Source organism: Quercus robur, chromosome 1 (genome assembly GCF_932294415.1).
Source record: "Quercus robur chromosome 1, dhQueRobu3.1, whole genome shotgun sequence".
NCBI classification, from domain to species: domain Eukaryota; kingdom Viridiplantae; phylum Streptophyta; class Magnoliopsida; order Fagales; family Fagaceae; genus Quercus; species Quercus robur.
Window position 1 is genome coordinate 24,468,927 of NC_065534.1, and position 17,833 is coordinate 24,486,759.

Sequence of the window (17,833 nt, forward strand, 5' to 3'; positions counted from 1 at the left end):
ACACATTTCTCAGAATATGAATTCAAACAGTAGGGAATAATGCCACAAGATTAAAGATTGTCTTTAAAGTATAGAAGATTTCAAGGAATAGGTCAAACAAATTGGAGAAAAAAGTTGTGCAATCGTCAGAAGCTAAACAAGCATTCGTTCCAACTACAATAAAGCTCTGTGGCAAAACATATTAAAAAAGTGTTTCAAGACAAACCGTCTCTATAGAAGCCCAGTCGAGGGAAGCTGATAAGTTCATAGGGTCCAAAAATGTCACTATCATCGATGCTCCATGATGTGAACAGCCCGAAGATTCGATCAACCTCACTCATATTGAACTTAGTAGTGCTGCTATTTCCATATACAGGAAAAAGCTTCAAGTTCATTCCTAGTCGAGGTCCTTCCCAGAAAAATGAATCAATGTACAGCTGATAAAGAAACAAGTCAAGACTAGATGACAGGAACTCCTCAAATGTATTTATGTATGGACGAAAATCTGAGAATCCAGGACTTTTCAACCGATATCCAACAAACAAGGGGGCAGCACAGAAACAAGCCACAGGAGATGCAGCGGAACTTAAATATTCAAAAGGGGGTGGACATTCTTGAGCTGGACAAACAGAAGTCGTATTTGTTGAACTTTGATTGTTATTTTCATCACTTTCAAAACGACAGAACTGGGATAGGCTGGAGTTCGAACATAAGGGATTCCCTTGAAGCCTGAAAAAGGAAAAAAAATAAAAATAAGTGACACGATCATATCAATGTCCTATATCTGTTACGCCTAGCAAATTAAAACTAAAAAGATCACATCCACAATCTTTTACTATGAAAGTAATTATGAAGCAAAAATGGGGGGAGGTATAGAAGCGAACCAGACAGTGACATTTGGAGATAGATTAATAGTGCCTGAAATATTTGAAAGCACATTATTCTGCAACTCCCTGCAATACAAAAAATCCAAAAGCCATATCTTAGAAAATCCAAAATTTATTAAATTCAACCCAGGAGGTTACACCTTTAAATTTACAGAAGACCATGCTGTAACCAAAAAAAAGGAATCAACTTTATTTTGTACCAATGCAAGAACAAGATATTTGTTTGATGCACACAACCCCCCATCATTTAACCAAGGGAAATAGAAACATTGTCATTCAGGTCATATGAAAAATGGACGATCACAGAATATGCTGTCGGTCATGTTGGTTGGATTTGATGAGGATGATTCCCGGATTGATGACACATCGTGGTTCTTAAGGCAAGGAGGTACTTGGCACAGCCAAATTAGAATCTGATTGAAAGCTTGAGCAAGAGTTCAACTATTAGTTTTTGATTCTCAGCAGAATGTGATTGGCCAAGTGTGTCAGATTTTGAGTCCCAAAAAGTATTCACTGGCTCGGGATGGAGGGAAACAGAATAACAGTTAGGATTTGGGGGGAATGATTGAGCACAAGAAGAATGGAACCCAAGTGTTCGTTGGCCAAAATTCTAGATTTGTTAATGCTGAGTTGGAGGAGGGTTAATCACGTGCTTCTATTCTAGATGCTGAGGTGGAAAACCAGTGAGAAGTTATTGGGCGTAAGACTGATTGGGATTAGAAGGAGTACAGAAGCCCACTGAGAAGAAAGGTTTGGACTGGAGGAATCTGTTTCACCAGCCTATTAATACTGATTTTTAAAGCTTTTTTCTACTGGAGAAGATGCATGGGAAAAATATTTTTAGGCCACCACTAGTGCTGGTTCAGGAGGTAACAAAGAAGTGGACAAACTCTCTTGTGGGACAGTTTTTGGAGAAAGCTCCTCCTTTCTTCTAGGTTTTAGAAACTATGGCAATCTTTTGGTGCTGTTGAACTGATGTCTGCTGAAAATGTGATTTTTTTTTTTGCAAATTCAAAAATGCCAAGTCTAGGGATGAGGTGTTGAGAATGTTGCAAGTGTCATGTGATCAATAAGCAATTGATGCTGAGGTGATGTGAACCAGGAATTCAGTTATTTAGTCCTTTGTTAACTAATTTTCTTATTTGGGAAAAATTCCATCATATTCCTGTTAAATTTTGAAAGCATGAATCATTGATTTGTATTGCAAGTGCTGTTGGGATGCAATCACCAATAAACAATTGACAATGGGGTATGCGAGGTTGTATGTGCAGGTTGGTCAGTGTTGCTTTAATTATTGGTGGTTTCACTGATGTTGAGGTGGAATACCCTTGGAAGCCATAGAAATGTGGTAATTAATTTTAAGGTATTCGAAAATAATGAGAGAACATGACCCAAGAGGACAATGAAGGTATGGCAACAAAGGAGTCTAATGAGGCACAGAGGCAAGTAGGGAAAGAGAACACTGATGATGATGGATCAATTGAAGATTCAAATAGAAAAAGGAAAGTATTGAAGAGGGAAACATTATGAGTAGTAAGTGTGGAGATGGAGTGGATATCTCATGGAAAGCTCATGCTACAAACAAATTTTCCTTGCTAGATGACCTAGAGGAGGAAAAGTATGATGATCAAGGGGTGCAAGTAGAGCTGGAGGATGTAGCAGTGATAGATGTTGGGTTTCCTGAATCAGATGTAGATGTTTTTTAGGCAGGTAGGGGTTAGGATGAGGAGTTGGATTGGGCTTTAAAGAAGTAGAAAGGTAGAAGTTTTCAAAAGACCAATGGTAAGCTAGCTTGTGTAGCTACCATCTATCTTTGGCTTTTTGGAAATACTCAGAAAAAGAATGGGAGAGACAGATTTGGGGAAGATTTGTTGCAAGCTGTAGTTGCCGACATTAGATATAGGTTTCTTTGGTGTGAACATATCAAGCATACTGCTTTGAATAGAGTCCTCTGTTGTTCATGGAGGATTCCATCTACTGGCTTTTTATTCTTATTAGTTGTGTAGCAATTGGCTGTGTTTCTTAGGAATAGCAGTTTCCTTGCTGGTTGTAAATGTTGTAAAAATATATACTGTCGAATGGAAAGACTTATTCATTCATCAAAAAACAAAAACATTGTCGTTCAGGTCTTACACTGTAAGTTTCTCCATTCCATTCAAAGTCCTATTTTGCCAAATGCTGGATGGAACAGAGCCACTCAATGAATTGTTTGCAATTGACCTGCCAAGGGGAATAATTTATCAAATAAATCCAATTTCTTTCATTAACAGTTTAATTTAATGAATGATGTTATCTTGTTACTTTACAATCTCATGGTTGAGATCAGCAGAAACTCAAATTTAGAAAAAAAAAAAAAAAATTATTAGTAAGTTATACACAGATGTAGTGGGTTTTGATCCCACAACCTTACCCTCCACCCATTTTTAGAAAAAGAGGATGTGACATTTGAGCTAGAGCTCATTGGCTCAAATTTAAATAAATATGAAGAAAATAAATATGAAATAATTACAATAAAATTGAACCATATAAATAAACAAAAGAAGAAAAATAAAGGGAGACTACTCACAATATTTGAAGACGAGGGAGATCCGAAAAGCTGGTGGGAATTGTTCCAGTAAGACTGTTGTTGGATAACAAGCTGAAATCATTCAAATAATAGATTTCAGAATGGTATAAATTATCTCAAAATCTACTCAAAAAAGAAAAAGAAAAAAAATTCAAAACTGAAAGACACATCTGTAAATATTTTGTAATACCTAGAAACTAAATTAAAAAAAAAAAAAAATCAGATACATGTCATTCAGAAGATGGAGAATCTTACATAGTCGTCATATTTCCCGAAAGCTTATCTGAGGGTATGGTTCCATTTAGCTGATTTAAACTGAGGTCTCTGAAGTTTATATAAAGTAAAATATAAAGTATAAGTAACTAGTGGAGTTGTCTTTGATAACATAAAGAGAAAATTTTATTCAGCTTGGTGCATTTATTTTTTGGAATTATATGCCATACTTGATCATCATAGATAAACTAAAAAAGGAAAACAAAATAAAGCAACTTACAGATAATAAAGGTTTGGTATTTGGCTCAAATTAGGAACCGGTCCCTGCAAACTGCAGTTCCTAAGGCTCCTGGCAAATCCAACCAAACACAAATATTATCAATCTTGCATGAAATACCATGTTACTTGTGAATGCGCACACTATTGCTAGCTCGCATGTGTATGGAGAACAGGAAAGGTTTGTGATATCTAATCAAGACAATCTAGCTTCTTTACAAGTTGAGCAGAATACAGAGTGGTGTAGAATATTAAACAGCAAAGGATTAATCAGGAAGTCCTGGCTTGTTCAGTCTACCAGTGGCCTTGATATTTTAGAAAAATGCAATAAAATACCTTCATGCCAACTAACACTTCTAAGTTGAGTAACTTCCCATTTGTATTCTTTTTCAATCAATGATGAAATACTTCATGTATTTTCACAACAAAACGTTTACCATTCTATCTATAATATACTACCATTTAATTTTGCTAGTATTTTCCTCATCGTTTTAGTTTTGCATTTTAGAGGAAAACAGAGCTTCTTGTATTATTTAGCCAAATAAATAAATAAAAACTTTCAGCCTTATACTTCAAGGCTAGCACCTTGCTTGCCTTTACTTTTGGGACCTAGTTACAGACATACGATAATAATATGAACTTACAACTTCAGCAATTTAGACATGTTGCTATAAGAAGATGGAATTGTAGCCCCATTGAAGTTATTGTTATCAAGTTGACTGCAAAACAAATAAAATGAAACCAGTAAGAAACTCGAAAAAAAAAATTAACTAATAGAAAAATGAAAATTTAGATTTTATAACCTTGTTCAAGATAAAAAGCAATTTATAAATACATGTAAAGACATTTATGAGATAAACAAAAATAAATTTATGCTCTAGGAAAAGTAAAAATCATACAGTATTCGTAAATTTAGCATTGTGGAGAACTCTGGTGGAAGATTCCCTGATAAGTTGTTATTATCAAGAAGGCTGCAGATGCAGAATTGAAGGTGGTTAATGATCTCACGGATTGTACAGACAGATGACTCATATGAAATATAAGAACATGGCCAAATACTGACTTACAAGTGAAGAAGATTTGGTAATCTAGATAGCTCACTTGGGATTTGCCCACTAATTGAATTATTGTTCATATGACTGCTCACAAAAAGAAGTAGAAGGGTTAGTCATAGTAGATTAGATTTTAGACAATATATCATCAGAACAGAAACACACTCACAAGTGCTGTGTTGCGTTCAAGTTTGCAAATGATTTAGGTATTGATCCTGATATTTGGTTTTGGTCAATTTGTAGTCTTTTCAAATTTGGAAGGTAACCAAGCTCTTCAGGTAAGGGACCTGTTAATTGGTTTCCATTCAGAAGCCTGGATTCACAGAATATTACACAGAGTTAAAGAAAAAGCAAATGCACTGCAATATTCAAATACCAAGAATTCAGAAAAATGCTATAAAGTAAATTAGTCAAGATTTGATAAGGATTATCTGCTATATTATTTAGAGATCAAAGACTTTAAATATGCATGAACAAGTGGCATATCTCCATTTCTTAATAGTATAGGCAAATAATTATCTTATAACATTGTTGAATATCTAATCCAACCAGCAGAGAAGCTGCTCAACTTACAAGAGTTCCAAAGATGTTATATTGCCTATCTCCATTGGTATAATTCCACTTATGTTGTTCCACATAAAATCCCTTCAAAAGAGTAGATAGAGAAAAATATATCAGTAGGATATATAAATCAAATGCAAAACCATCGGATTTTAGAATATTTTGCAAGAGGTATCTAAAAGCTATGATTCCAATAAAGATATTTGTAGCACAAAAAGTAACACTTCAGACATCCTTTGCCATACAATATTGTCAAATTTGATAACTGGCCAAGCGCTGGTGACAAACTTCCTGACAAATTCATTTGTAGTAGGTGCCTGCAGAGAAGAATCCCAAAAGAAAGTTATTAAAGCACCATAGCTAGATCTTTATTAGAAATGCCTAGATGCAATGCATTTAATAGTCAGGTTTTATCAAAGCTTGTCACTCTTATATGTGAACTTGTGACTAGTGTATAATCTAACATAATGCCAGGCATGAGATAACAATTGAGTCTGTGGGCAATAAGTCGTATAATAAATCATTAGTTATTAAATCTGGACAAATGAGAAGATCATGAAGACAGATTTTAAATTCATTAAGACCTGCTAGTGATCATTTGGAAAATTGTGGCTAATAGATCCAATTCTAATAAATTTCTTTAATCTTAAATGAACTACAGAACCAAGGAATTTTGTTCTCTGCACCAACTAATACGAGTAGATATAAAAGTGGAATAATATATCTCATCATGCAAGGGGGACAAAAGAAATAAAGTAAGAAAAAGTTTTCTATGTGAAAGGAAACATGCTACACTATTCACATGCTCCTAAATAGAATTAAAAGCAGGAAAAGATAAAATCATACAATTTTTGAACATGTAGGTATCCATCGCCTAATGTTTTATTGGAGCACACAACTCCTGTCCAATTTGATGTACATGGGTCTCCTTGATCCCAATTACTAATATTATTATAGGGATCCATCAAACTGCTCTTGATGGCCTGCAATGCCTTCACTGCAAATTAATACAAATGTTAATCATTGTCTCTTCAACATTAAATTTAGAAAGTTCATAAGCTTCTCTAGTCCTTATGTTTCTATAATTCTAGTATTAGGATTTCTGCATTAAAGGAATGCAAAGTCAATTTTAAAAATAAGCATCAACATTATGTGCAGCCCCAAGTTTTGAACATACACAATTGATGAATTGAATAACTATTATAGTTCAACTATAAGAAACACTAATCACTCCCAACTTGGGGGAATTGAATATCTGATATGTGAAATTACTAGAAAATGATAAATTAATGAATTTCCCAAAAGCTTAAGATGTTAGGAAATAGGGAATTTAATCATTTAACCATTATTCTAACAACCTCCTAGCGTGTGGGCCTAGAATCTATATCTATATATATCTAAAAGCTGAAGCGTAGCATTTATTGTTGCTCCGCTCTAGTTGAGCCACATCATCGTCCACCTCATTATCATTTTCTTTCCAATTTTCCTATAATTGTTTTTAACATTTACTTTTTATTTTATTTTAATATTTACACTTTTTCCACACTTTCTTCACCCTTACATTTTCATCTCCCCACTACCTTTTACATAAATATTATTCTTTTTCTTTTCATCTCCCCACTACCTTCTACATAAATATTCTTCTTCTTCTTTTCATCTCCCCACTACCCTCTATATAAATAATTTCTTCTTCTTTCTCTTTATCTTCCTTTATTTTGTCTCTTCTTATTCACATTCTCTTACTATAAATTTGTAACTATCTATTCCATTCTATGCATGGTTTTCTCTCACAAAAAAGAGGTTCTCTTTCTCTCTCTCTCAATTTTTCGATGAATTTTTTTATACATTCTTCTATTTATGCCAAATTACTAATCTTTGGGAATCCTTTCTTTTTTTTTTTTTTTTTTCTACACTAGAATCATTATGCTCATTTTCTCACTTAATTTAATCGGGTAGTTTGCCAAAATTCAAAAAAAAGGTTCTCTCTCTTTCTCTCTCAATTTTTCGATGAATTTTTTTTTATACATTCTTCTATTTATGCCAAATTACTAATCTTTGGGACTTTTTTTTCTACACTAGAATCATTATTCTTATTTTCTCCTTAATTTGATTGGGTAGTTTGCTGGAATTCAAGTAAAACCAGACAATAAGGAATTTTATGGCATTGCTATTTATGCCAAATTACTAATCTTTGGGATTTTTTTTTCTACACTAGAATCATTATTCTTATTTTCTCCTTAATTTGATTGGGTAGTTTGCTGGAATTCAAGTAAAACCAGACAATAAGGAAATTTATGGCATTGGAGAATGCCTGAATATATACTAGCCAAAAGTTGAAAGTCAGCAAATTAGTGGAGCAATGATTAAGCTTTAAACGGGATTGATGGTATTGCCAATGTTCTTTAATTAGCATCCTTATTTCTATTTCTCTATATATGTTTCCTAGAATTAGTATTAGTCTCATTTTTATTTTCTCTATTATATTCTAGGTAGACCAAGAGTTCATTAAAACTCCACATTGGTTAATGCCATTTAGATTTGTTTTTTAAATTGTTTTTTTCTCTTTAATTGTTAAATGTTATCCTATTTTTGTTCTTTCTTATAACTCTAATTAATGTTGATGGTTTTTTTTTTTTTTGGTTAGTTAAGGTTGATGGTTCTTTCTTACAGAGGAAAGAAGAAATTTAAAGCAATTGAATTCCATATAAACCTGTACCTAAAGGGGACAAGAGCCTTTGTTTATTTGATTAGAGACAATATATTAAAGGGGCATATCCTTTGGTCATTGCATTGCATTTCTTAGAGGTTAAAAGATAAAGCTTGTCATTATAGGAAAACATTTGGGGTGGATATCATTTTAATATTTTTTTTTTTGTGTATTTCATTAATATTTTTTAAGGTGAACCATATTCTTCTAACTTTGTTGTAGTGTATTACATTTGCTTAATATACAATTCATCTCTTATGGAATAAGGAAATAACCATAATAATAAAAAATCATCACAAAATTACAAGGTTAACTTAACCAAAATTAAAATAAAACTAAAGAAATAAAAAATAGATTTTATAATAATTTATTAGTCAAAAAATTGGTAGGCATATTCAAATTCCTATTTCCAAAAACAACTAAGTATTAATCCAAACCAAAATTCAATGAAAATTATAAAAGGGAAAGAAAAGACTTTCTAATGGGAAATTAAAAAAACACAATACTAAAACACATATTAAAAAAAAAACCATCAATCTTAATTAGAGTTATAAGAAAAAATAAAAATCTTTTATGTGCAATTTTTCTCTTTATTGGTATTTATTGTTATATATTTTATTTTTACTTTTTTTTCTTCTCATCTTATGTTATTCAACAGTTAAATTCAGTCACATATATATATATATATATATATTTAATACTTAAACATGGAATATTTTATTTAAATTTAAATCAATAAAATTATCCTTAAAAAATTGTACTTTTTTTTTTTTCATCTACACTTTGTCCAAGCTTTTTCCTTACCTTTATCTTTTCATCTCCCCACATCTTCCATATCATTAAATTATTTATATTTTAATTTCTCTCATTTTTTTATTTAAAAAAATTAAAATTTTAAAATTTTACTTAAATTCAATAAATAAAAGTGTCCTCATAAAGTGGAGTAATACTAGGGACACACTCATTCTCAAACCCAATACATCAAAGAAAAAATATAATACAAAACAAATGCCAATTGGGAAACACTAAATTAAATAATAATAATAATAATAATAATGAGGATATCAAACCAAATATAATATAAAGAAACTAATAGTTATGGATATACTAACTTAAGGGTAGCAAAATTAAATGAAAAAAAAAATACTACAATGCATATTTAATGCAATAAAATAATCATCAAGTTTTGGAAAACAATAGGTTGCCTATGGAGAGAGAGAGAGAGAGAGAGATGGTAAAGAAAAAAAATCAAATGTTGATTAGTAACTATTAATTGAAAAACAAAGAGGTTGTAAGGAGAAGTAAAAATAAAAAATAAATATGACCAATATGAAGAACATTAAAAACTTTACAGTGCAATAAAATCAACTGTTACATTCACTTAAAAAATTGAATCAATAATCAATAATTAAACACAATCATAGCAATATATTTAAACTTAAAACTAATCAAACTCTAATTCATAACTAAAAGGAGATGTTCTCATGTAATAATAGAAATTACATAATGAAATTATGATAATAGTAAAAAAAAGTTATAAATGAAATTATGAAAAAAAGTGATAAAACTAATTAGCTACTATCATTATGAAGTAGTAGTCTATGATTTTGCACATCTAAAGAAGTGGAATATATAGAGTTTACTTAAGGTATATGTAAAGATTGACATTAAAAAATAGATATGTAAAGGTTAAAAAAATGTATATTCTATAAATAAATAAAAAGGTAAATGTAAGGTTTTTATTAACTTAGAAGAAAATGAAAAATCAATTATTAATAACGGCAACAACGATAATAATAATATAGAGGTAATTACATTCCCCTTTCTTGAGGTTTGAAGAAATGACATTCTACCTCAAACTTGAAAGGAAAAAATATTTTCACCCTTTACATTTGTTTGACCAAACTTTGTTAAATTAATATTAAAATATTGTGTACTAACATGCATGTGCTTAAGGTAGGTTCCAAAATTAACCTTAATTTTAAAATTAAATTCTCTTATTTTAAAATTTTAAATTAAAGTGTATTTCAAAATATTAAGTAATGTCTTTTCCTCTTTTTTTTTCCTTTTCTTTTCCCAATGAGTTATGGAGAGATTTGTCATTTCAAATGCTTTGGTATTTTATAAATTTGTATTTTAATTCTAAAATTATGAGTAATGTCTTTACTAACCATGGCTAAACATTTATATATAGATTCTTAAATAAAGTTAAAATATTTTGTTATTAATATAAACAGAATGGGAGAGTGTTATTACTTATTACCCCAAATATATTTAATAAGATCACCCTAAAAAAAAATTATTTCGCACAATGCACGGGTCTACGACTAGTTTTCCTTAATAAGTGAGAACATAAGATTTTTAACTTCCAAATGAGAGGTAGAGAAAAAACAAGAGATTGAACTCAGGACCATCTACTTTGATACTATAATAAATTGCCAATTGTCCCAAATGTTTTAGTTGTTAAGAAATTGTGAATTTAATCATTTAACCATCGTAAAATGACTTAGGGAGTATATGAATAAAATTTCGGAGAAAATAAGCATGCCCTCAAGAACTTAATTGCAAAAGAAGCTTGTGAATCATAAAATGAAAAAGAACGGCAAAGTAAAGCAAACTCAACTTCTTCCGGGTTGGTTAGCAGATTCTGAGCATCGTTAAGCAGTGAAGAACAACACAGCCATGCAACAACAAATAATCCATAACCACAAACTCTTGAAAGATACATCCTGCTAACGCATAGGACACCAAAGCTCCCAAATTTCTCTTACTAGTACGAAAGACTAGAATTTCTGGTAGAATCTGAATGCTCTGCCTATAATAACAATAAACAAGCTATGGAAACTCAACACAAATAAATCCTAAAAGTAATTTAAGTTTTCACCTGAAAGAAACTTAAATAACCTTTTCAACTAGTAAGAGAATGAAAGAATGAATGAATAATTCAACCAAGTAAGAGAATCACTCAAAGTTGGTGTTCCTTACATACTGTTTGAGAAGAAACTGAGCGGCAAAATTGATTTCGACATGTGCATATATTAAGGTTGACAAAAGGTGAAAGCTTAGAAATCCTATCTAGAATTTGTATCAGGTTGAATAGTTCAAAAAACTAAGCAGGATGATTCATGCATAGACTACATTTGAATATATATATATATATATATATATATATATATATTCAGATTAGACCTTGTGATGGGTGGTGGTGTATTGGTGACGAAGTCTCCATAACGAGCGTTCTTCAAGAATTTGAAGTAGTTAGCGAAGATGATGATGGTGATGTTGATAATATTAATAGCAACCATCTCTTTCTTTTGATGGGTTCAGCGACGTATAAGTGTACAACAGGGACAGTAATGCATAATAAAAGTTGGAAAATCTGGGAATATATATTAGAGAAAGGGTCGTTGAAAGTGGACTTGGCTTCTTGTGGGGAGGGTTGAGTGGTAGGGAGTAGGAAGAGGTGACAAGCAAAGGAAAGAACATGTTTTGGAACCATTATTTGCCAAATGGGACTCTATATATTTGATCCTCTCTCCCTGTTCCCACTTACCCAATGTGCATGGACTTTCGGAACTTGGAATTTTTGTTACCAAATCAAAGATTTCTTCGGCTCCAATAAGCGCACACATCATTTGGTTATTATATTTTACTTCTTTGACTTTTTGTGTTTATATAAATGGGTGATTCCAATCTAACCATCTATATTCTATATTTTATAGAAAAAAGTTTAGCTATAAAATTAATTATAGGTTTAAACTACAATCTTATTCAATATATTTTAATTAGAGGTAAATTTTGAGAATTCTACCATTAGATTATATTTTCTTATTATATTCTTCATTCTTGTAAAATTTCTAGAAAATTAAAGATCAATAGCTATGCCATCAATAAATTGTTTAAATTGCTAGTTTTTTTAGTTTAAAATTATGCATAAAATATAAACTTATAGGTCATATAATATATAATATCCGATTGACATAAAATTTGACATGTGTATTAAAAATGTCAAGAACATGTAATTCAAAAGTTAGATTTTCAAAATATGCAGTAATATTTATTCTATTGAGTAAGGTTGTAACCTCAGGCTACAACCAATTTTGTATTTAAACTTTGTCCATTTTATATTATATATATATATATATATATATATATTTAAATAAAAAAAAAAACTAAATAGTAACACTTATTGTTGATATGTTCATGCTAGACCATCTTATTTGTCATATCATTATTCTTTTTCATATTTATTATTTACCTTTAATTTTTTAGACAATATTAAATATATATATATATATATATATATAAATATATATTTATATATATATATATATAAATATATATTTATATATATATATATATAAATATATTAGCTTTACAAATTTATTTTAGACGATTTTAACTTTATAAATTCATATACTTTAATTTTGATGTTATAACTAAAAATAAATCAATGAAAAATCAAAACAAAATTATTGTCTATACATATTCATCTTAGATGATTTTAACTTTACATATAACTAGTCGTAGATACTGTGCGTTGCGCGTGGTAATTTTTTTTTAGAGTGGTCTCATTAAATTTATTTATTATTTCATTTTGGACTAATTTAATAAATAGCAATGTAATTTATTATAAGGACAATCACAAATGTAATATATACTTTATTTTATAGTCCTTTTTTTTTAATTTTTTTTGTTTAATAGTCCTATTTTATATTAAAAAAACATTTCTTTATTTTTTATATATAATTTTTATTTTGAAAATCTAATTTATAAGTGAATAAAACAATTTGAAAATCAACAGGAGAGTGACTCTATTTTTTAGGCAATGTTTTAGTGAGAGTTAGAGTTGTATTTTTATCAGATTCTCCTTTAGTTTTGTCTCTACTTAACATCTAATCTAACATATGAAAAATGAATAGATAAATAAATAATTTTAAATACAAAATAGAATTTGTTTTCTTAAAAATCTCAAATAACACACTAATGAAATAAAGAAGATGAAAAATAATATAAATATTTGTAAACGCTTAAAACAATTACTTAAGCATCTAAGAACATCATATAATAAAGCCATAACAATTTGCCACTAATATATTAAACATAATGTTTACAAATAGTGAAAAGAAACTGCACAAAAACAATTGTCTTCAACTACACTAACTGTTCTTTATCAGCTTGTCCAAATTATCTGTTGTTTTCCAAATAAACTAAAATCTGATAACAACACAAAATATGACATATTATAGTATGATTTCCCCCCAATTCAGATCAATATCAAACACCATTCATTAAAAGTATTTAGTGTTGTAAATAAAATGATAAATAAAAAATACTTGCATCAAGGAACACGTATGAATTAGTTAATAATAGGACAATAAGGGAGTGACCCTTTAGTAGGAGATCCTCCTATGGGCAGTGAATTTTTTTTTTTTTTTAATAGAAAACTTTTAAAAAGTAGAATTCTAAAAAACAAATATTCATCAATCTAAGGTAGAGATACAAGGAAAAAAAAATCCAACAAAAAATGAAAAACAAATTGAGAAAGAGAGAGAGAGTGAGAGATAACCTTTTTTGTATGGGAAAAATATGCATGGAATGGGAGAGAGTAGAAAATTTATAGTAAGATGATGGGAACAAGAAGAGCCAAAATAAAGGAAGATGAAAAGACAAAATAATATGTAAAGTTAAAACTGCCCAAGATGAATATATATATAGACAATACTTTTTTTTGATTTTCCATTAATTTATTATATAGATTATAACATCAAAAATAAAGTAGATGAATATGTAAAGTTAAAACCGCCTAAAATGAATGTGTAAAGCCAATATATTTATATATTTAATATTGTAAAAAAATTAAAGGTAAAAAATATATATGAAAAAGACTAATTATATGGGCAATGACATGGCGATGAGGTGCCTTAAAAGGAGTGTAGTAACAATAAATACTACATTTCAACTTTTAGATATATGTAGATTTTGCCCCTTTATCTTTTTATCTTTTTATCTTTTTTTTTTTTTTTTTTTTTTTGTATGGCTCTTTTTAATCCTATTTTCTTACTATAAATTTGTCGCTCTCTCATTCTATGCTTATTTTTCCCACACAAAAAACTCAAAATAAACCAAAGTAATGAAAATAGAGAACCTCTGATTAAGAATGTATTCCAATATGATTGAGACTATACTTTAGTAGCCTATGATCGAGAAAAAAAAAAAAAAAAACTATTGGTGAAAAAGAGAAGTGGTTAAAATTAAGAATAGACTTAAAGAGTAACAAAATATAGTGAAAATTCAGAGTTTTATATGCACATTGAATTACATACCAAACTTTGATGAAGGCAGTGTGTTGGATAACAATTTTATTGTGAGAATTACATCTCAATCTTACTAAAAAAAAAATCCACATTTTCTTCATGATTTTCTTTTCTATTTGCTCTTGCCTAAGAAGATTCATAAACTATATATATATATATATGTATATATATATATATATATATATTAAAAGTCAAAACTCAGAGAAAATCTAATTAGATTTCTATTGGATTCTCAATTTTGTGCCATGTATCCTAAATTATTTATTCTTAAAAAGTTTTATTTCTTAATTTTAGAATCAAATGTGGGGTCACATCATAAATATTCATCCAAATGAGTTATTAAGTACAAAAACCAAAGAGTCTAAAATAAATGAATTGTAAAAAAAAAAAAAAATTGTTTTACAATAATAAATAAATAAATAAACATGGATAATTTACATTTTATACCTAATAATATCCTTAAAAAGTTTTTTAAAAGAGTTAACAAAATATAAAAATGACTATCAATAATATTTAAATTATATATATAGGAATTATATTATGCATCTTATTGTATTTCTTTAAGTGTATTTATGCATATGCATGAGATTACATGCTAGTTCAATTAAATTTTAAATTGGATTTCAATTGGAATCCAAATTTATGTCACTTGTTCATCTAATTTTTTAATTTTTGGGACAAATGAATTATTGGGTGCAAAAACCGAAGATTCTAAATCTAATTAAATTCTAAATCATATATATATATATATATATATATAATGAGAAACCATTAAATATTTCAGAAATGCATGGTTTAAAAAATGTGTAAGCTAATACCATGTATAATTTGAACATTTTTTAAAAAAATGTACAAGTTGAACCATATAATTGTAATTATCTTTAATTGTACCCGTTCATATGTACGAGTTATACACTAGTATTTATAATATATACAAAGGTGATTAGCACAGTAACCTAAAAGAAGAATATGCAAAGTTAATATGTTCTCATTATCATGGTGTGAGACTTTTACTATCTATTGAATATTTAAATAATTCATATATTTTATATTGTCAAAAAAAATATAGAAAAAAAAAATAGGAAAGCACTTTACCATATTGAGAACCAAATAGTTTACTCTTTTTTTTTTTATTAAAAACATTTAAATTAAAATAGATGTACACTCCGAAGTTTGGGGGTATTTGGATTTTACACCCCAACATTTCATAATTCGGATTTTACCCCTTACATTTTAGGGGTGTTTGGATTTTAATCTAAAAAATTTGGGAGTGTTTGGATTTTAGACCCTAAAGTTTTAGAATTTAGGGGTGTGAAATTCAAATACCCCCAAACTTTAGGAGGTAAAATCTAAATTCTGAAATATCAGAGTGTAAAATCGAAACACCTCCAAACTTCAGGGATTAAATTCCAAATTCTGAAATTTCAGGGTATAAAATCCAAACATTTGCCTAACTTAAGACGTGTAATTTGCAATTTATCTTTTTTTTTTTTTTTTTTTAATTTTCAATTATAAACATTTAAATTAAAGTAGATTAATGAGTAATGGTAAAATATATGTAAAGTTAAAACTGTTTAAGATGAATATATAAAGCCATTTTGTTTTTATATTATCATGATATGAGACTTTTACTATCTATTGAATATTTTAAGTATTTTATATTTTAAAAAAAATGAAGGAACAAATAAATAGAAAGAAAAATGATGATGTGGCTGATGATATGACTCAACAAAATCGTACGTAGCAATAGTAAATGGTACGATTAAGCTTTTAGATATATATATATATATATATATAGATCACATCGAATGTTATATAAGAGCATATGCATCAATTCGTGCCAAAATTTTTGTTTATTTTAGCATAAGAATTTACTTTTTCTATTTTACATACTTACTTTTCAAAACACTTCATACCATATTATCTAATATCTATTTTACACTTAATTTCATTAAAATATCAATTTTGTTGATTTTTTTTTATTGTTTCTCTTTCTTCACACATAATAATCACTGCTCACTCTTTTCCGTAATCATCAGGTTATATATAGAAAGAATAAAAAAACTATATGCAAAATGAATAGTTTTACTATAAATTTACATAGTTACCATAACAACCATGTATTTTTACACAACTTTGCATTGCCTAATTTTGGGGAATTTTGGTATTTTTTTTTTTTGAGTTATGCTACAGTTACAAACTATTTTACAACATTTTTACAAAATGTTGATGTAGTCAATCTCTTATTTGTTTTCATTTAGGTCTATCATTAATAACATTTTTTCATTTACCAATAATCACTCACTATATCAGCAGTTTGTAAAAAAATTTGTAAAATAGTTTGTATCTCTATCATTATTTTTTTTTTATTTTTTTTTTAGAAAGTGGTGAATTTTGGTCTTAATTGGTTAAAATGTGATGTTTTTAATTTCCTATTATACAGGTATTGATGCAAATGTTATAAGTGCTCTTGGGGTATGGGAGGCAAGAGTTGAGGTTCAAGTCTTCAGAAGTAAGCATCACATACATATACACTTAGATTAAAATAGAATCAATTTTGTATCTTGTATAAAATAAAATTAAAATTAAAATAAAGACTAATTAGAATATAATGTTCAAGTTGATTGACCCATATGATGGGCAATATCCAGAACAAAACACGGGCCAATCAAGACAAGGAGATTCTCACGCAATGCATGCCAGAAGGATATTCACATGGATCAAAACGAGACAACTTATAAAAGCTTCGTCTTCTTCTTCAATCTTCAGGTACCAAGTTGTTAGGTGGGGGAGGCCCAAAAATAATTCTCACTCATAATGGCTTTTGATTTGATAATTTTGACTATAGTTTCATTTATTTTAGGTCTTATTGTATTATAACAGATGAAAAGAAATGGTCCAATTGATGATGATAGTAACTTTTATGATAAAAACAGTTACCAAATAAATTTTTTATTTTTGGAAAATAAATATTTTCTTTTAAAGTAACCAAAAAACGTGTTTTAGACTTTGAAAATATACCAAAACTTTTTTTTTTCCTTTTAAAACAAGCTTTAGAAAAAGTTTTTGAAACAGAAAACAAAAACAAAAACAGTTATCAAACATAATCTTAGGATCTAAAAGAGGAAGGCCATTGATCAGTTCTTTGCCTTTAAGTTTGGATTTACAGGAGAGACAATTACATAAGGTGTATTCTGAAGCCCAGCACTAGTTCTTGACATGATCATCATATGTATATGATATACCTTAATCCTATCTTGGCTGAGATTCAGAGT

The 17,833-nt window shown here is 28.9% G+C and overlaps 1 protein-coding gene across 1 annotated transcript; it reads right to left on the minus strand.

The window, feature by feature from the left end:
• Window positions 1–30: 30 nt before the first annotated feature.
• On the minus strand, window positions 31–6,555 carry LOC126726786 (probable LRR receptor-like serine/threonine-protein kinase At1g06840). Its single transcript, XM_050432147.1, has 13 exons — window positions 6,381–6,555; window positions 5,780–5,851; window positions 5,547–5,618; window positions 5,143–5,286; window positions 4,989–5,060; window positions 4,821–4,892; window positions 4,566–4,640; window positions 3,926–3,994; window positions 3,688–3,756; window positions 3,433–3,504; window positions 3,000–3,086; window positions 864–932; window positions 31–708 (listed from the first exon to the last, which is right to left on the minus strand). The coding sequence occupies exons 1-13, from the start codon at window positions 6,497–6,499 to the stop codon at window positions 195–197; spliced, it is 1,506 nt and encodes a 501-aa protein (XP_050288104.1). The 5' UTR covers window positions 6,500–6,555; the 3' UTR covers window positions 31–194.
• Window positions 6,556–17,833: the final 11,278 nt, after the last annotated feature.